The 21,450-nt window shown below is 36.6% G+C and overlaps 1 protein-coding gene across 1 annotated transcript; it reads right to left on the minus strand.

Moving 5' to 3' along the window:
• Window positions 1–405: 405 nt before the first annotated feature.
• Window positions 406–17,893, minus strand: LOC140961445 (importin beta-like SAD2). The gene is made up of 22 exons (XM_073419959.1): window positions 17,592–17,893; window positions 17,195–17,330; window positions 16,883–16,970; window positions 16,496–16,645; window positions 16,063–16,225; window positions 12,126–12,310; window positions 11,843–12,016; window positions 10,682–10,827; window positions 10,451–10,574; window positions 10,186–10,366; window positions 9,672–9,831; window positions 9,541–9,582; window positions 9,336–9,454; window positions 9,058–9,256; window positions 8,057–8,188; window positions 3,245–3,348; window positions 2,971–3,150; window positions 2,336–2,475; window positions 2,101–2,240; window positions 1,802–1,965; window positions 1,300–1,426; window positions 406–1,193 (listed from the first exon to the last, which is right to left on the minus strand). The coding sequence occupies exons 1-22, from the start codon at window positions 17,679–17,681 to the stop codon at window positions 1,030–1,032; spliced, it is 3,108 nt and encodes a 1,035-aa protein (XP_073276060.1). The 5' UTR covers window positions 17,682–17,893; the 3' UTR covers window positions 406–1,029.
• Between the last annotated feature and the right edge of the window lie 3,557 nt (window positions 17,894–21,450).

A 21,450-nucleotide genomic window follows, 5' to 3' on the forward strand; every position in this document is an offset into this window, starting at 1 on the left:
TTGATCATTACTACTCGGATAATCCAATATTATTTTTAAAAAATGAAACTTTGATCAATTATTTTTTTGGAAAAAAATTCCGAGTAATGGAATTTTTTTTAAAAAAAATTAAAATTATCATCTACATTTTAAAAAAAAAACTTATGACATCCAATTTTACTTTTTTTTTTTTCCAAAAAAAGAAAAAGATCTCTATAGCTCGGATCAATATTTTAATATAATAAAAAATTNATGGACTCTTCATCACAGTCTTAACGTTAGAAGTATTAAACACATAAGAAATGTCTAGCCAAAATAGATCTGGAACTATACAATACATTCATCACTCGGTTGGGATAATATTGGTCTTACCCGTAGAATAAGCAAAAATATCGAGTTGGAGTAGGAAGAAATTCGAGCACCACAAAAAATAATAACTCTTCCCCAGCAAAAAGGAATACACCAAGTTTTACAGCCCGAGGAAGATTCCACCAATTCTATGCACAGATCAAAACATCCAAAAACTTGGACAAACCAATGTGAAGACAAACATGTACAAAGATAAATTTCAGGACACGAGTCCACACAGAAAAAATTCAAAATACACCGAACTATTTATCCAGACGACGCACAAACACACCTCATGAATCGCATATACCCTCCTTTAATACCTAACAGAGCGGCCTCTAATCAACATTCCTCAAGTTGACACGGCACTTTTTAAAAATGGCACAACTAGATATCCGCAAAGGATTAACAAGGCCAGTACCTATCTTCTGATAGAGAAGGGCTCAATTCACCTACACGGTATTACGAGAACTCCCACTTATTAAAGCATTGACCGGAACCCGAGTTCCCTATATTGTATGGCCACCTTGGTTTTGAAGAAATTTGGAATAAGGTGGAACCATAATGATCGTAGAAACAATCTGACACTACCAAAGACCTGATGAGCGGCTCCTGGTTTATCTTAACCATCATTGGACTAACCAAAAGAATCAGGTGGAACTTGACCTTGATCAAATCAACAACCATCTAGCAAACAAAAAATCAAGCAGCAATAGTTGCTTCTGCCGCCTTAGACAATTTTTTTTTTTCAATTTCTGTTTTTCTCTGTCCAGCATGCTGGGCAACACCATTTGCTAGTGCCTGGTAATGGAAATCAAGCGTCTGTGTGAGGCTCTGGAATCTCAATGGATCTGATGCTTGCAAAACTACAAAATTAAATAAACACGGATAAGAAAACCATGTGAGAAAATAAAACAAGAAAATCAACTAAATGCATTCCAGGCTACAACGTGACAAAAAGGCTAGATTCACCTTCGATAGTGTCCACAAAGAAAACAAAAGGGTCAACATCATCAATGGGTGATTGCAACTCCTCATCATCACTGAAATCGTCATCTGAATCTTCATCATCAGATTCAGCAGTACGGAAAGCCTTGGCCTGTTTTCCAAAGAGAAGGGCCATGAATATATACTTTTAAACCATGCATCAGAAAAAAACAGATGCATCATTTTTTTTGAAATTGAGGTTATCACAATTTTAAACTCAATGAGAACAAAAACTCAATCAAATTTAAGTAATATAACCAGATTAAAGTCGAAAAATTAATTTTGAAGTAACTTCCAAGTTCTTCACAAATTCATTACGGTACGCAAGACTAGATTCTACTCAAACTTTAGTATCAGATCCAAAAGAGAGAAATGAAAGAACTCTTGCATACAGTAATGAAAGAATGCATGCCACTGCTTTATTTACAGATCCCACTCTGATAAATCTTCATAGCTTAATTTTTAAGCTTTAAGAATCGATACCTACCCGCGCAGCCAATTTTTGAAGTTTCAAGCTGTCAGCTTCATCTCCATCTTCTGCATCAACCCCCATCTCCTTGTCGGAGTCATCACCATCGTCATCATCATCGGTTTGAAAATTTTCCATATCATCGTCATCACCGTCTTCCTCATCTTCCTCCTTTGCAGTCTCTGCCCACAAAAAATAATAAGCATGCATTCATATAATATATATAAAAGAAGAAATTTAAATCAAATACTTACGTCCTAAACTTGTTTCAATATTTCTTCTCAAATAACAAAAACATGAGCAGAATAAACCCACACCTGCAACTTGATCTTTGTAGGCCACAAGCAGGTCAAGAGTGGACTTGAAAACATGTTCCAAAGCTTCTCCGGGTAACTGATCGGCAGGAAGCGGGATCAATGACGTCAAGCCCAAACAGCAGACTTTTTTGTCTTGCTCCCTGCAAACATAGAGAGAATATAATCCCGAAAGGATACTTTAGTATAAGGGAAGATGATTATAGCAAGGAATCAAGGAGTGGAAATAATCCCAAACCTTTTAAAATTAGTACGTGCTCCACTCTTTTTAGTTTGTTGTAGCATCTGGAACCATAGGTTGAAAACTTCTGTTGCAACATTAAGCTTTTGCAGTATGTTTAGTGCCAAAGATGGGTTATAGTATAGAGCATCAGCAACCTAACAAATACCATCAAACTCACATGTCTTAGCCCCATTTTTTATATTTGAACATAGGAAAATCCATCAAAGGGCCCCAGGCTGTTGAATAAATGCATGAAGGCATAAAATAATAACAAGTCTTCGATCCCCTTGCTTGTATGCAGCACACATCATTATCCAAAATCTATTCCATTCTTGGTCAAAGATGAATAAAATCCAGGTAACAAGTAGTGCATCACTCAATATAGAGTTGAGATGACTGCTCATCACCTTAATATATAAACAATGCCAAAAAAATATTTGAAATTAGAAAGAAATTGAGTTTGCATATTGATAGAAAATATACAATTCTGTCCAGTAGAGCACGTGAAAATGAACACACATTCAAGAAAACAGTTTTCAATGGAATGGCAGATGTCGTAAGGCATTTGTAGTCCAGTAAGTTCACTACGCTGGCAGAACAGAATAATATGGAAAGGTTTTGGCGCATAACAAAAAAATAATTTTCCTTACCACAGCTATCAAGAGGGATTTCAAATTAGGTCTCTCTGTGTGACGTAGACGCTCTATAGTGATTCTCAAATAAGGCTCAACCCAGTGATCCACCAGTCCCCTGCAGTTCTGGAATACCACTTGAATGAGCTTGGGTGCCGGATCAATATCACCATCCTCAAGGTTTTTATCAGCCATAACCTGCAGGATCATTAACACAAAACACATAACTAGATGGTACTAGTTTCCTAGCTCAATTTCAGTCCAGAGGATGAATAAAAATAAATTCACTCACAGATGAAATCTTATTCCAAAGGCTTTGCTGATAATCTGGTTCCTTGCAGGTTAGGAAATGTGCAGTACTTCTAGATATATAGTTGTCTAAAGGCACCAAGATATCTGATCAAATTAACAAAAACAACAGTATCAGAGAAGTTTACAGAAGCTGATACAAGTAGTCAAGAGTAGTCATAAGGCAAAGGAAAAAACACTCAATGGTTTATTGACCTTAATCTCTTTCTACTTAATTGAAAACTATTTTGAAAATAAAAATAAAACAAAAAAGTAATTAATTCAACAGAAAGTCCTAGCAAGTAGCAAGCATGGAGAATAGCATGCTCAAAAAAACGACACAGATCTCAAAGATAACAAAGCAGTAAAGGAAAATTCCGAAACACAATAGGCAATTAAAACTGTCAAAGTTGACATCTGGACTGCCAAAATCTCACAGCTTGTCAATGAGTGCTAGGGCAAAATGTTTTTAACTCAAAAAATCTGTCAGTAATGACGTATAAAAAAATGCTTGATGGGTCTTTAAACATACTTAAAATGTATGACAAATACAACCATCAGAATTCAAAAATTTAGCAGTATGCTGAAAAACACCAGTATCATTAATGCACCCTTCGAAGACCACAGGTATACATCATAGCACCACCCAGAGGTGTTGGTAATAACAATACTAGTGTGGTGGTAAAAGTGGCAGAAGGAATACTTCTCATCAAAGCACCAGCTGTAGAAATGAACAGAAAAACACTCAACAAGAAAGCTACAAATAATGTAGGGACCAATCAGCTCAGGCATTGTTTGATTGATGATGCATTAGTTGATTCCACGTCTTTGTTTCATCTCCTCACATTTGACTCAATTTATACAAAGATTATAGTTATAAATCGTTATGGTATCTAAATATATTGATTCATTCCATCACACAAGCCAAGCGGTGTGCATCAGAGATATCTTTCCATGATGAGGGATACTAACAAATTACTTAAAATCTACAGAAACCAAGGTGCCAAATAAAATTACTACAGTTCCCAAGAGTTAATTTGGCAGAGTGTAATAACAATACCGGTGAAGAGATTAGAACCTCAAAAACTCAGATACAGTATTCAAGTCAGTTGATAGCATTACTCTAACGCCCCGAAAATTTTAAGGTCCACGCAAACCACATGCATGCAATTATTAAATTCTATTGTGTTTTAATTAATTGTTTTAATTGCATGAATTAATTATGTTGTGCATATTTACTTGTTTAAAATATACTTTTCGACATTGTTGCATTAAAATGTATTTTTAATAGTTTATTCGAGTTGCGATCGAGGAACGGAGACTGAGGGCTGAAAAATAGAAAATGTTTTTATTGGTTATTTGTTTTTAATTATTTAAAATAAGGGTGATGCTTCTCTTATTTTTGAAAATAAGGGTTTTTGAGGTGATTTTATATGCCGGAACGTAAATTTTATCGATGTTGGTTTTTCAACAAAAATACGAACTTTTTGGCAACCCGGCTATTAAATTCACAATCTTATTTTAACAAAACTATTTTAAGATTTTAATTAATTCCTAATCAAGCACTTGTGGGCCTAATTGGGGGCTTAATGGGCTTAAGCTTAATTATGGAATTAATTAGTATAAAATATGTAAATCGCCCCATTAAACCACAATTCCTCACGGCCACACCCCTTTACAATTAAAACTCCTCCTTTCAACAATTTACACGGCACACACATCATATTTTCAAGAAGAATTCGAAAGTTTCAAGGAAAAAATCAAGTCATCGTCTCGTCGTCGCCGTTCTTCAATCGCCAACGTTTTCGTGCGTTAAAACACAAAGGCACGCCATATTCTTTCTTTACTCATCATCACACATAGTATTTTATTTAATTGAATTTTGCATGAAAAACAAGTGACTTTTATTTATTTTCGTTTTAACATGATCATGGATTTTTAAAAGCTTGGTAATTGTTCCAAAATCATGCTTGTATGATGGAAAAGGGGCTGCCATGATTAGGAATTGTTATGGGATGGTTTTACACAAGTTTAAAGGCCTAGAACACACAAACAATCGCAGAAAATAAAGGAACATACAAGCTGGAACCGTGGGTTTAATTAATTAGTAGGGCCGGTGTGCTTGTTGGTCTTCATGAGTTCGGTTTGTGGCTTGGCTTGGCTGGGGGCTGGACCAGGCTGGGCTAGGGTCACGTGAGCAGGGGAAGTGTCCTAGCCACGCTAGGACTCGAGACCAGGGGCTGGGGAGGTGTCTTAGCCACGCTAGGACTCGAGACCAGGGCCTGGGGAGGAGTCCTAGTGAGAGGTGATTAAGGTAGCGCTGTGTGCAGCAACTTGTCCAGGGGCTGTGGCTCGGCCAGGGGCTTTGGGGCTGGGCTAGGTTAGGTCCTTAGGGTCCTAGAAGGGTGCTAGAGGGGTTGGTCCAGGGCCTGGTTGGGTTGGCTAGGTCCAAGCAACAGGAACAAAAGTCCTTGTCAAAGTGGGTTTCTCGGCTGGTTCTTGTAGCTGCTGTTGTAGCTTCGGTTTCAGGGGCTGGGGTCGAGTCCTTAGGGTCCCAAGAGGGGTGCACTAGGGTCTGGGCAGGGGCTGGGGCGGCTGGGTCGGCTGCTGGCTCGAGAGGAAACATGAGAACGTGAGGGAGGGGGTCTGGGCAGGAGGTTGGTGTTTCTGATCCAGGAGGTTTGTGCGTGGGTTCCTGGGCTTGGGCTGGTCTGGGCTTGGGCTGGGGCCCTGGGCATGGTCCAAGGAAGGTTAGGGTCAGGTGGCCTCGGAGGTTAAGGGCTGGAAGTGTCCTAGGTTGGCTAGGAGTCCTCATGTGCTTAGGAGTCTCACACTTGCACACATGCATGCAATAGGGTAACGGGCAGGAGGTTTTTGAGCGAGCTATTGTCTGGTTCTTTGGGCTGGGCATGGTCAATAGAGTCCCTAGGTGGGTTGGCTCGGGTTTGGCTAGTGCGTGGCTCAAGAAAATTAAGAGATTGCTCGTTGTGTTCGATAAGGTGTCTATTTCGAAAATTCAAAGGTTAAAAATGAATTCATGGGTCCACGGGTGTGGCTCATGACTTGGAAATGTAGAATAAATATTAAAAATGTTATGTTAAAAGTTTGGGATCAAAATATTGAGTTTTGGATTTATTCGGGATTTAATCGCCACACGAAACGTTAATTAACGAATTAATTGAAAAGCCTAGTTTTAAGCTTTATAAAATTATGAAAAATTATATTTAAGCTTAAATAATTATTAAAAGTCTAAGTTTTTAATTTGGAAATTTTATATTAACTTTTCGTTCAATTCGGGATTAAAACGCAGTAATACGTCTTATTTAAATATTAAATTAAAAGTCCTCGATTTAAGCTAAATAACAATATGAGAAAAGTCATGTAAGCATCAGTAATTATTTGGGATATGTTAGAGTCAATGAAATTAAGAAAAATTCAAAACCGAGGAATTTTACGTCTAGAAGTAAAACGGTCTTTTTACACCTAAAAATTAGTAAACGCAATGGCAGTACTCTAAATGCTGTTTTTATGATATTATGATTATTTTTAAATGTTTATGATGATTAAATTATGATTTTTAAATGTCTATGGGATTTTTATGATTTAAGGAAAACATTCAAAAGACATGTTGCATGCTTGGTTTCAAAAACAAAATTATATGTTATGCATGATTTTTATAAAGTAATGAGAATGTAAACGTCGAAGGAGGTGAAGCAATTGTGACTATTATGTGTTTACATTGGAGATATCGTGAGGGTTATGGTCCCAGTGGGAGCCCGACGATCGTATTTCCATTGTTACCATAGAGGATATGAGGTAACGGTAAGAATGGGAATATCGTGAGGGGAAAAGGCCCCAGAAGGAGCCCATTTATGGGAAAAGGCCCCAGAGGGAACCCCGACGATCGTATTTCTATTCGATTAGGATAGACCAGGGCCCAGTTGACCGGTGAGAGTGTTGCTGGTGTCCCCTGCCGCCCAGTACTGCGGTTTCATGTAGATGGATCCATCGACTTTTGGAGATTTGAGAAAAGTCACAATTAACGATCTGAATTCAACAAAGGAAAAGCAAAAGGAAAAATGTTTATGATCATGAAAAAGGTTTTATGTTATGAGGAAAAGGAAAAGGTTTAAGTCATGCATGTCATGAAAATGTTTACGAAAATGTTCATGTATAAAGTTTATGCATCTTCATGAAAACGATATTTTAAATACAAGTATTTTTCACTGTTGCATGTGATTTTATACGTATTACTTGTTATCAAGATTATGGCGTGTTGAGTCTTTAGACTCACTAGTTGTGATTGATGCAGGTGTTTATGATATTAATGTTATGGGAGGTCTTGATGGTTGACCTGACTGGACTGAAGGTGCACACGACCCGAGGACCAGCACTTCTAGCTTTCCGCATTTATTATTATGATTTATGTTAACGATTTTTACGACTTTTTATTTATGCTTTTGAAGGATTTTGAGAGATTATAGTATGAGCTGTATTTCTCAAATATATATTTGGTTGTTTTAATTTTAAAATGGTTCTAAAATATTTTTATGCAAATGTGTATGATTCGGCCGAGGCTATGTAAGGTTTTAAAAAAAAAATAAAAATTCTAGCACATTTTAAGGAAAAGAAAGGCAGACGATTCAATTACAAATCTAAGTAAGCACCATGGAATGCTATGGTGGCCTAATTGGACCGGAGTGTCATCAAATAAATTAAAGATTAAAGAAGCTCCAAATAATCTAAATAATAAAACCATAAGCAAAATAACAAAGAAAAACAAGGAATCAAACGGCATCATATGGATAAAACATACTTGGGAAAAAGTCAATAGCCCAATCAGCCAGAGCTTCCATCATTAATGGCCATAGACTCCACATCTCCAGGGAGATCGTGGGTGAGAAAAAAGTCATGTATGAGACTATCTCCAAAACTTCCTCAAAGACCTCTGCAAAAGCATATAATCATAAGAACAAAAAAATAACAAAAGCAATAAATTTTTGGTGGAGATGTAACTCTTTCCCATTAATAATTTGACATATTTTAAGCTAGAAGATTCTTAGACCAAGTCACTTGCCACCATTCCAAGCATTTTGAGGAATTAAGATTACATCAATAAATTTGACAGAGGCAACCTGAACTCTAAGGGAAAAGTCAAATGATCGAGAAGACTCACAAAAAATGGTAAAGAGGGCTGAGAGAACAAATCCCAACAAATCACCGACTTGTTTATAAATCAATCAAGATACTGAATGAAGAAAAAACATTGTACAAGAACTTGTGACAAGGGAAAATAAAAAATGTGATACAAACCATGTTTCACCATGCCACAATGAACGAAGAATCTCATATTTTTTTTTTTGATAAGAAACTAATATATTAATAATAATATGAAAGGTTTACAATGCGAAGTGGATGAGTAAAAAAGTAATTAGATTTATATTCCATAAAAACTAATTTCATGGATGAAGTAGGAAGTGCACAAGAAAGCTCCTTGTACTGAACTTAAACTATCTATATTATGTGCTTGACATCAGACTCAGATTCTTCGTAAAGGCCGACATGCAATGCAATTCTTTGAATACAATACAGAAAAATGAAATGAATTGCAAATCAGAATCCCCAAGAGCATTGTAAGTTGATCGAAGTGATTTAACTAACAAAACGATACTATTTGGATAAAAACACAGGAGAACAGCAATCCAATTATTCAAAGAAATCAAAAAAATTTAAGCATCTGAGAGACGTGAAGAAATGAGAGTCAGATAAGCATGCAAACAGATAAACAATTAAAAATGTTCAAAGAAGGATCCCAACCTTGCCCGTCGGTGGTCAGCATCCTGCGCATTATCGGGAGTAATGTTGGTTCAATGTGAACAAATAGATGAGGAAGCCTGCTAATTGACTCAAGAATTGTGCTTATGGCACGCAAGCAACCAACAGCAGCCAAAGCACCAGGATCATCACCTTCATCATTTGCTTCAGCGGTACTCATGCACTTCCAAAACGCAGCAGCCTAAAAATCAGGAGTAGGTAATTTAAAAGACGTAAAAAATCTCAACTCAAGATCCCAAATATTGTAAGAATAGTCTCACCAGATTCTGGCATAATCCAAGAGCATAAGGAGACATCTCTTCTCCAAACTTGTCCACTATTGTCTCTAGAGTAAACACCAGATCTTCGTTCTCCACCTCATTCAGAAGTTTAAAGAACTCTGGAAAAATGGACTCGGATTTAATAAAAATTAAAAGTGGCAGCTTCATGATAAGCAATGCGGACAGGAGCTTAAAAATTGCATACCATCGAGCAATTGTGGAAGAATTGGTCTGATCTCGTCCAAATCTAAACATTAAAAAAGCCCTAGTTAATGATTAGCAATCATTGAAGATGTTAGATAGATAAAAACGAAGACAATGCCCAGAAAACAGAACCTTTGCAGGCTTCCACATACGAGCGCAAAGCAAAAACGGAATCAACACGAACAGGAAGTTCTGGGTCGCGCATTCCTGCAACAACGCCATGCAATGCTCTACGGAAGTTATTTGTATCGGAGAAATTGATATGTGCATATTGTCCTGCAACCCATGCTGCCTAATATCCAGTGCATACCAACAAGAATAAAACAAGAGCATAAGCTCGAAACATGAGAGTGATGGCAACAAATGGACTTAAACTAATATAAAGGATCAGATCACAATAGTAAGATTGACAAATCTTCGAAGTATGGAGAAAATCATATGAACCATGTAATGCAAGTCCTTACAACATTAATTATGGTAATTATTTGACACAAAAGTAAATTATTGAAAACAAGGTTTTCTTATCTATGTTTTGATAACTACCGCATGGATAAAATGATGCAAATAACCTCATAATATATCACCAAGAATGCTAATGAAAGTCAAATAGAATGAAATAACTTTAAGACAAGTTAAGAGACCCTACCTTAGCTCTAAGATGTCCGACAGAACTGCTGAACTCGGGAAATACATGTTGTACAAGCATCCGCTCCAGCTCAGATTTGTAAGGTTCAGTTTGCTTCAGTTTATCACATAAAGCTCCAATGGCAAGAAGGGCTCCATCCTTTTGCCTATACGGCTTATATTCCACAGCTGCTTCGTCATATCTAGGTTGAAAAAAGTGGAAAGATTATAATCATTATATTTCTTATAGGATGGAATAAATGTGTATAGACCAGTGTCATGTATACCTGGTAAAAATCTGTACAATAAATGATACAAACTTATGAAAGTTCTCCTTTCCACGTTTTCGGACCAACTCGCTCACAAAATCCATAGCAGCAGTTCTGGGACTGTATAAATCTTCAATTATGTCTGCAGAAGCATGGGAAATTTTTATTGTAAATATACCTAATTAATGAAACCTTATCTCTTCAAAAAAAAAATACCAAATTGCATAGATGACAAGATATTGCACACACCATATCCCTTCCTCACATACTCTGACGGGTCTTCATCCCAGAGTATTTGATCATTGTCATTGAAGCACATCAGTGGAAATATGATCTCAAAAAGAACAATATCAAGTCTTGGTTGCAGCTGACTGTACATATTACTTTTTGAGATACTGCATGGTGGATAAAACAAGAATTAGAACCAGGGGCATTGGATATCATTAACCACAACCAGCCTTCTAAAAAAGGATAGCACATGTTTACACCGCATGGGTTCCAACGAGAGTAAAATTCAATTGCCATAATATCCACACTATGGTAATCAGTTGCGCGAAAGATATACACTATGTACAGTTCTAATCATTACTGGAAACGCTCCCCACACTCAGAAATCACACAAATATCATGACAAAAGAAGGCCAACGATACAACTGCATTTTAGATTGTTCATAACTAACTTTCTGAGTTATTTTACATTATAAATACTTTACCCACATGGTGATGTCATTGTAAAAATGCGTGTGTTCGGCCACTCATTGAAGTATCATAATGACAAAAACAAAAAGCGCGTTTCCAAATTCAGATAAGGGACCTTAGAAGAGTTTATTTCCATTAAAAGAGATATTAAATCAAGAGTATGATACAGCAGTTAAAGATATTTTAGCTCTGATTAATGCAGCCTAAGTTAGCATTTTCAAATATGGAGCACAATAGAAGATGCCAAAATGTCAACAAAAAACTACCAGAGAGAACATTAACACCAACTCCGGAGGACGGGTTCTGAAATTGTAGATCTTCCAAACAGTTTTACCACCTTTCATGTAAACTCCAGTAACTAAAGCCAATCTATCCTTCTTTAATATGAGATATGGCATAAATCATATGTTTGATTGGTTGGATATTTGATACTTTAATCAGGCATACTGGCATATACATTATCAAATGCTTAACCGGACCTCATACGTGCATACTCCAAAACTTTTGACAGCTTTCCATCTATTTATTTATTTGCAGCATAAAACACATCATAACTTTATTTGTCTTACTGCACGAAACATAGGACTTGTTATGTCAATGTTAGAAATCTACGTCCTGGACCTCATGTGGACAACAGGAAAGTTTTTGGTAAAAAATTAAGGAAAAACTCAGCATTTGGATATATATTTATCGAAATCAAACGATACAAACCTATTGCTCAGGTATTGCAAGATAAGATTGATTACTCTGTCAGGCAAATAGCCACGAACACGGACCACATTCAGCAAATTTAGATGGCATTCCAGAATTTTTCCAGCATAATTCTTCTGGAACATCTGGGCAAAAGCTTTGTTATCTGGGTTCTTAAGTTTTAGGTCTCCAAATCTGAGACAAAGAAAGAGAAAAGAGATAATTGATTCTGCTCTAGGCAGTACAATCCAAAATCACCGTGCACAGGATTAGGCCGGAATTAAGCACTTGATTATGAACCTACCGAGTGAAAAGGCGGTTTAATATGTGGACGGTCCACTTCTTCACTTCCCACCATCCCCATGATTTTCTCAGCTCAAGATCAGCAGGTTGGCCATCCACAGGCACAGGCCTCTCTAGTACGTTTAAGAAAAGAACCATCCAGGAATTAAATAGACTGGGATCAGAAAACTGCTTCGGAATCTCCAACTGAAAGATGCATAACAACAGTATGAGATAAAATATAAAAAAAAAAGGTCCAATAGAGTAAACGAAGCCAGAAGTTTGATTTTAACTCAGAGAAAAAGATTGGGAAATTTCAGGACTTGAGTTTAAAACCAAGCAGATGTCATTTGGAGTTTTGAGCAATACACTTTAAACCAGGCATGCTTATCGGTTCCACCGGACTGGTTTCGGACCGGTTCCTACCGGTTATGGGTCCGGTGAGTTCGGAAACGGTCCGAACCGGTTCCGGTTCCAAGTTGAATTACTTGGAACCAATCCAAACCAAGACCGGTTCGGTGGCTAATAAATCGGTTCCGGTTCGGGTCAAACCGGTTCATAACTCTAATTTATTATATTTTACTATATAATTAAAATTAGTAATATTAATGGACAATTTTTTATTTAGTATTTTGATTGCAAATAATTGTGAATACATAAAAAAAATTAACAGAATAACTTAAACATTTATTTTTACAATTGAACATCTAAAATTCATCACAATTTATTAAAATATATTTTGAATATTCTGGATCTTCGTCGGAACTTGAGCTTTGGAATTCGTCGATCGCGCCAGAGGTCCTATTCTTTTTTTTTGCTGCAAACCAATCTTGTAGGCACGTTAGCATGGAAAGTGTTTCTGGCTTTAAATTAGTTCTTTGGTCACCAATGATCCTTCCACATACTGAAAATGCTGATTCGGAAGCAACACTTGAACTTTGAATGGGTAGGACATATGGGTAGGACATCTCTTGCTATTGCAGATAACACTGGATAAAGTTTAGAATTTACTTTCCACCAATCAAGAACATCGAAATTATCCGTAGTCTCAATATATTGACTTAGATAAATTTGGATCTCATTGTAATTAGTTGTTGTCACCGATTTTCCTTTGAACTTTTGTCGTTTCAAACTTTGAAAGAAGTTCAGTGCTCCACTTTTGCTCTTATATGTCGACATCTCCTCCGGCTGCGCACTCGGTCCATCACATTGTTCACTAGCATACAAATCAAACAATTCTTGGAGAGAATGCATGATTGACTTCTTTTGATCGTCAACATTCTTCCCAAGAAATTTAGCATAATATTCAAAAAACACGTCTAATCCTCCTTGATTTTGAGTAGGATCAAGTAATGTTGCTAAACCATGCACAATTGGTATAGTTTCCCAATATTTTAAAAATTTGTTTTCCATATTTGCAACAAAATCACGCATAATAGAATCATCGCGATATTCAATAAATTTATAAAACATATTGAAAAGCAAAGGTAGAAACATGGTTGAAGTAGGGTAGTTAATGCCAGAAAATTTTTCGGTTGCTTCTTTAAAAATTTCTAACAAAGAAACACATTTACTCAAAATATTCCAATCATCGTCTGTTAGCATTAAAGCTTGTGTTGTAATATTATTATAATACGGAGTAACTAAATCTTGAAAACGTAATAAAGTATGAAGCAAGTGATATAAAGAATTCCATCTAGTTTCAATAGGAAGAGGAAATTTTTTAAATTTAATTCCGGTTGATTCGACTAGTGCTTTCCAGTCACGTCCATATCTTCTTTCACGTAATAATTTCCCACATAATTTGAATTTTTCTATTACAGTGGACATTTGTTCATCACAAGCACATTTAACACATAAGTTGATAATATGACACGCACATCTAACATGAAGCAAATTACCTTCTAAAATTGGTTTTAGTGAATCTTTAAGATATTTAATTGCAAGAGTATTGGCACTCGCATTATCTAACGTTATCGACATTATTTTATTTTGTATGCCATAAATCTTAACAACATTTAAAACATATCTAGCTCTAGTGTATGCGTTGTGAGACGATTCTAAATGATCTAGCGCTAAAATTTTTTTTTATATTGTCCAAGTTTCGTCAATCCAATGACATGTAACAACAAGATATGATTCATATTTTAAATTAATCCAAATATCAGTTGTCAAACTAACTCTACAAGAAATATTTGAAAGATGCGATTTTAGTGTTTTTTTATATTCTTTGTAAATATCAAAACAATATTTCTTAAGTGTGAGCCTAGAAATATTGTGAAAACCAGGTTGAATAGTACTAGTAAATTCAACAAAACCTACTTATTCAGCTATTATAAAAGGTTGACAACATTTGGTAACAAACTTTACGATGGCTTTCCAAGAAATTTCTTTCGTAATTGTAAAAGCTTTTCTACTAAAAGGATTAATTTGTTGTTGTATTGGTTCCCTACCGAAAGGTTGTAGCGTATCAGGGTCAAGTTTATGTACCTTAACAAAATGTTTTTTCAAAGTACCGGTACCACCGGAACCACCACCCGTTTTGTAAGAATACCTCGTTTTGCAAATTTTACAAATGGCAAAAGAGTTATTCGTACCTTGTTGTTCAATATCAAAGTGATCCCAAACTTTGCTTCGCTTTGCACGGGCTGTCANAAACTTTACGATGGCTTTCCGAGAAATTTCTTTCGTAATTGTAAAAACTTTTCCACTAAAAGGATTAATTTGTTGTTGTATTGGTTCCCTACCGAAAGGTTGTAGCGTATCAGGGTCAAGTTTATGTACCTTAACAAAATGTTTTTTCAAAGTACCGGTACCACCGGAACCACCACCCGTTTTGTAAGAATACCTCGTTTTGCAAATTTTACAAATGGCAAAAGAGTTATTCGTACCTTGTTGTTCAATATCAAAGTGATCCCAAACTTTGCTTCGCTTTGCACGGGCTGTCATCGTGCTTGTTGACATTGTGTTGCTTGCTCGAGTAGACGATGGCGTCCCTACATCTTTGTTGGGGAGTTTCATGGCTTCTTCATCCTCGTGGCCAGGTTCGACTTCATCAAAGTCGGGGATGTAGCCAAAATGTTCACCAAAGTCGGGAGCGTATTCGCCACCACCACCACGACGGTTTGAAGATGATGCCATTGAAATTCGTAATATTTATTTGAGTAAATTGCGAAATAATAAATAAATAACAATAAAAATAATACGGATTATATATAAAATTATAACACAATTATTGAATATATTTGGAGAACTGATAACAAAGAAATATATTGATTGTAGAGAAATGAGAAGTTGAGAGAAAATTGATATGTGAAATATAAAAAATGACTTGTATTTATAGATGATTTTGAGGGTTAAAAACAAAATAATATTTACATTTTGGGGGCCAAAAAAAAAAAAAATTCACAATTCAGTAGCCGTTCAACGGCTACTGAAATTTAAAAAGTGTGCAGCAGCCTTTGGGCCAACGGCAAAGGCCATTTTTTATTTTTATTTTTAAAAAAAATTCGGATTATGGGTTTCAGGTCCGGTTCCGGGTCCGGATCGGGATACGGACTGAAACCGATTCGGAACCGGACCCAGAACCGGTTGAACCGGTTCATAAAATACTGAACCGGTTCAACCCACAAACCAACGGATTGTACATGGTTTCGGGTCCGGTTCTTCCATACCGGTTCCGGACTTAACGGGCCGGTTCCGGGCCGGTTCCGGGTCGAACCGGCCCATTAAGCATGCCTACTTTAAACGATAAACAAAAAAATCAGACAAAAGATTCCAGACTACACAACCCTTTATCATGCAAAGCAGGATCTTTCCACCAAATGTTTGAGAAAATCAAAATCGTATAAAAAAATTCAAGAAACTCTAGGTCAAAATACACCTGACCTAATCCAGTAACATGAAAATAATATAAGTCATCTGTGACCCATTTAAAAAATTAAGAAACACAAACTTACATATATGGATGACCAGAATGTTTTACAAATCAGCTTGATCAAATCTGCTATTTCAACAGATGGGTTTGCAATCTCAACGAGCTGTTTAAATATGTATAGCAGATGAGGAAATGTTTCCTCAACAATGTGATGAATGGGTACTCTCTCCTCATCTGATTTAAACCTGAGAATAATAAACAATATGGAAATGACATATGAATCAAATAAGTGAAGTAACACTTTCAGTATTGATCAATTGGAGAATTGGTGCTATAAGAAAGAGGATTCCACAGGAGAACAACTACATAGCACTGAAATAGACAGCGAATATAGAAATTTGTAATCGCATAAAGATATAGGAAACAAGATAGGCAGCAGAAGTGCTCCAGATAATTCAACTCCAACAAAGATGTTATTGTAGAAAATTTGAAAATAACTCATTTTACGAACTCACTCGTATTTTCTGGATATAATTCTTAGGACAAACAAAGCTCCATAAACTTGTCGGTCCTGCAAATTATGCTTCACCCAATTCAGAAGGTTTGGCCATTGCTCTGGGTAGTCTGCATGTACAATCGTTTTCAAACATTCTCCCAATTGCGATCTGTTTATATAGAGATATAACAAAGGTTAGCAAACTAAACAACTGACCAGATAAACCATTCAAAAATAACCACGTAGCTGAGATGATTACCAACAAAGAAATAGTTCTGTGGGTTTAAAAGATAAATATTTAGTCCCAGACTAGACTAAAAGCAGTTCGTTCATTTTAAACAGTAGTTGTTAACATAGAGGATAATTTGTCTGGCATGATAAATAAGAGATTACTAATTATTAATACCTCAAAAGCTGGGGAACTTGGGTGACAAAATTGAGAATATTCTGCCTGATAACTTCCTTGTCACCGGGCAAAATTTTTGATTGTTCACCTATCACCGCACAACATGGGTCTAAGTAGGTAATAATCAGTCTACGCTGAATGCAGAATCACCAAAAAATGTTTACAAAACCTATGCTTGTTAATATCGAGAACATGGTCCTGCTAGTACTAGGATTTCCACCATTGCTCATATAAAGTGAAGAATGCATTTTACGAGTTATCACAACTAGGAGTAAAATTTTTACTACTTTCATTGACATTATAAAAATTTACCAGGATCATGAGGCGCCCATTTCTTGGCCACGAAATTCTTGAAATGAATGCTGGCCACCTGTCTGACAGCCAAATCACAATTCCCATCTATTATGATCTGCAACACCCTCACTAAATGCTGAGGCGCAAACTGAAACTGCAAAACAATCGATTGACACAACAATTCGTTTCAGTCGACGACGATTGCAGTTCAAAATATTTCTTTCACATCTTTAAACATCGACACGTGTAATTAGGATAAATAAAGATATACACAACTTCCAATGCACAAATACACCCATCAAGAACCCCGCAAACTTCGGCTCTTTCTAGATTCATCTAATTACCACAAACTTAACACTGGACCCAGCAATAAACAGAGCAAAAAATCTTGGGAAGAGAACTATTCGTTGTTCACCTGATTAAGACTTTCTTCCGCAGCCTTTCGTTCAATCGGATTGGGGCTCAGAGCACCTTGGAAGATCACACACAAGCTCTGAAGATCCATAGCCTGGATTCTTCTTCAACTCCCAATACTTATATAGACACAGCAATGCACGAAATCTCGTCAAAAGGGAGAATATAACGGAGTTAAACGAACCCCGACCATAGAAAGAGGAGAATTTCCGGCGAATTGATTATCTTTCTAGGGTTTAGAGAGAGAAATGTGAGGAATAAGTGGCGGAGAGAGACAGCGTACACCAACGACTCCTGTGCTTTGCTGACTATAAATAATTAGGATTTAGTGAGGGGTTGTTTACCCAACACTCTAAATAAATGCCAACCAAATATTACAAATTTTATTTTATCTTAAATAATTGTTTTAACTCTTATGTCCTCTTTGAACGATCTTCATCTTGTCCTGGATCTTGACCACTAGCTCTGTAGTTTGTCTGACTCTTTCCTCTACCTCATCCCAATAGACTGGTGACCTACACTTTCTCGCGTAAATTGCCTCATATGGAGTCATACCAATAGATTCATGATAGTTGTTGTTGTACGTGAACTCCACGAGAGGTAACTTCGACTCCCAACTGCCCTGAAAGTCGATCACGCAAGCTCTTAGTAGGTCCTCCAATATCTGAATCACCCTCTCTGACTGTCCGTCAGTTTGAGGATGGAAGGATGTACTGAATAGCAACTTAGTACCCAATGCCTGATGCAGACTCTTCCAGAATGCAGACGTGAATCTCGAGTCCCTGTCTGACACAATGGACGCTGGAATCCCATGCAGTCTGACTATCTCTCTTATATGCAGCTCTGCGTACTGAGTCATGGTGAAAGTCTTTTTTATCGATAGCAAATGTGCTGACTTGGTAAACCGATCAACTATTACCCAAATGCATTATACCTATGAGGATCCGAATTTTCGAAGAAAATCACGTAAGCAATGAAATCCAAAATTTTAAATCCAAAACTTCTAACTAAAGAAACTCAACAATATAAGTATATTTTCAGCTCAAAAAGCTCGAAAAGTAGCTCAAAAAGAACCCGAGGCAATGCAAAATCATAAGAATCGAAGGGACGTCGCTCGGAAGAGGAAACTCTCAGCTCACAAGCTAAAACTCTCAGCTCAAGAAGCTCATTGATTCTCGAGAAAAAACCCTTAGCTCATAAGTTTAAACTCTCAGCTCAAGAAAATGCTTATTGTTACTTGTTTATCAATATCGGATGTCACCGACGCCTCGGTCTTGGGGCGTGACATTTAAGTGGTATCAGAACCGTCAGGTTCATAATCCAGCTGGGATTTTGATAGACAAAATTTGGCGAAGTCAAATTTTTGCAAAAGCTTATGATTTCCTATCCAAATCATTCTGATACGTCACACTCATCTCCTTTTGTTTAAATCTTCAAATTCAAGCTATAAATCTTCAAATTCAAGCTATCTCCATAATTGGATGTCTTATACTGTAATGTACCGTACTTTCAAACTACTTAAAATTTACAGAAAAATAAAGATTTTATTAAATGAATAATAATCTTTTAAAAAATCAATATAAATAAAATGCTTGATTAAATATTTGAAATGTAAAGAGCTCACAACAAGTACTTGTTTAAAACAACATAAAGTAGTTTCCTTAAAAAAATCAGAGTACATGAAATAACATGCTTAAAACTTCTTGAAAACATAGGCGGTCCTCAGGTTTAGCCCCCGCGCAGTCCGAGCCGACTCACTGGTCCCCACCTCTCGCCTCTTCATATTCATCCTCACCAGCATCGATCAAGTCTAGTGAGTCTAAAGACTCAACATGTATAAACTGAGAATAACAAATAATACGTAATAAAACCACATGCATGTTAAAGTAGAGCGTACATACTTAAAATTGAACATACTTACATAAACATAGACGTGCCATCATATCTTAAAACATTTCATAAACATACTTGCATCATACATACTTGGACATACATAAACATCATCATTTTGCATACAGATATGTTTCAAAGCAAGTGATCCATACATAAATGCGTCTGAACAGACTAAACCACAGTACTGGGCTGACAGGGATGTCCACTACCACATACATGAGATCCCCGGTCATGCTTTACTGGGTGGATTGGTATCTGGTCATGCTTTACCGCTTTCCGATCCTTATCTAAACCCGGTCATGCTTTACCGGGGTGGAGAGGTCACCGGCCACGTTCACTGGCTTCCAAACCCGTTCATATTTGGTCACAAGACATTTCGCATACCTCCAAAAACATAAAAATTTTCTTTTGCATGTCGAACATACTTACCTGACATTGAGGGATTCGTTGGATCTCGCTTGGGGCTAGTGCTGCACATACTAACACATTTTGAAGCACTAAATTTCCATAACTTAGACGTAATAGTCGTGCTCACCACATAAATAAACAATTGACTTATGACGTTCTAAATCACTCGGGACTTGACCTCGTTTAATCATCGTACTAAACCATGACATCAAACCCCGTAACAATCTCTATATGAAGTGTGCACATTTCCCCAAACATGGAAGACTTGGACCTAAAAATAGTGGTTTAAAATTATGGACAAGCGCCTAGGCGCTGGACAATGCTGCGCTGCGGCGCTGCCCAGCGCCTAGCAGAGTCGAAGCTCTAGCACTGTGGCGCTGCCCAGCGCCTAGTAGAGTCGAAGCTCTAGCGCTGAGGCCTGCAAAAGCCGGGCGCTGCTGCGCTCCTCATAGAGCGCTGCAGCGCTAGCTCTGCGCAAACTTTGCCCCGAAGAACATTTTGATGCAAACTCTATGCCACGCCCAACCGACTCGAACCGATGCAACGAGACCCATCCTAGCATGCTATGGCAATGATTCAAACTCACACAAACCCCCCAAAACAATGGCGCACAACATACAACGCAACAGAACCCATAAACACGAATTTTGACACAAATTGCTTCCTACAACTTCTAGCAATCAAGTGCCTAACGACACGAAACGAAACGTCAAAAGTTGCCCAAAAATCATACCCAACATGTCTAGATGCAGCAGTGATCAACCGGCGATTCCCAACGAAGCCTGCAACAAACAATTCTCAAAAATACGTATGGAACATATTTTCATAACATCGCAGTTTGAGCAGTCCCGTAAAAATAATAATAACTCACTTCTTTCTTGTCCAAAAATTACGAATTTACTGTCAAATCAAAGATATTGAAAAGTACTACATTTTCTATGTTGAAAGTTTTTCCAGATAATCAACCGAAATTGCACAGTAATCAAAATGTCAGCAAACTCGATTTTTAAGATCTAAAATTTTTTTCAAAATCGATCCAACTATTTTTGCTCAAACTTTGCATAACATACATAGATTTTTGTACACAATAAACATCAAAACATAAAATATGACAATATCGATGCGAAAACGAAAGAATATACATGCCTTTGATGATTATTGCTACTACTTAAATTATAATTCACCCAAGTATAGGTTGTCTGCAAGTAATATATTTCGTAAGTACGAGATCGATCCACAGAGAGGTTATTTTAAGTTTAAATTTATTAATTTATAGATTATCAAATGCAAGAATGAAGTTTACAAATTATAAATTTTGTCAAGGCTCGATGATTTATTCTTGGTTTTTGTAATATTGTTTAACTAAAAGTAAAACAAAGGAAACCACCATAAATAATGGTTCCAAGAAAATTAAATATTTAAACACACATCTAATATAATATAATTCCCACTATAGAAAATATCGAATTCACCGATATTTTATATATGGTACCTATGATTATATATATAACTAAATAAATATATAATTGCATAAAGTAAATATTAAATTAAATCATTAT

This window comes from Primulina huaijiensis, chromosome 16 (genome assembly GCF_012295235.1).
Source record: "Primulina huaijiensis isolate GDHJ02 chromosome 16, ASM1229523v2, whole genome shotgun sequence".
Taxonomy (NCBI): Eukaryota; Viridiplantae; Streptophyta; class Magnoliopsida; order Lamiales; family Gesneriaceae; genus Primulina; species Primulina huaijiensis.

Coding starts and splice junctions, on each gene's coding strand:
- LOC140961445 (XM_073419959.1), bottom strand. CDS start 17,681: ATGGATCTTCAGAGCTTGTGTGTGATCTTCCAAGGTGCTCTGAGCCCC. Junction 10,828..11,842: donor TTGCAATACCTGAGCAATAG/GTTTGTATCGTT, acceptor TCCACCATGCAG/TATCTCAAAAAGTAATATGT. Junction 1,427..1,801: donor TTCAAAAATTGGCTGCGCGG/GTAGGTATCGAT, acceptor TTTGGAAAACAG/GCCAAGGCTTTCCGTACTGC.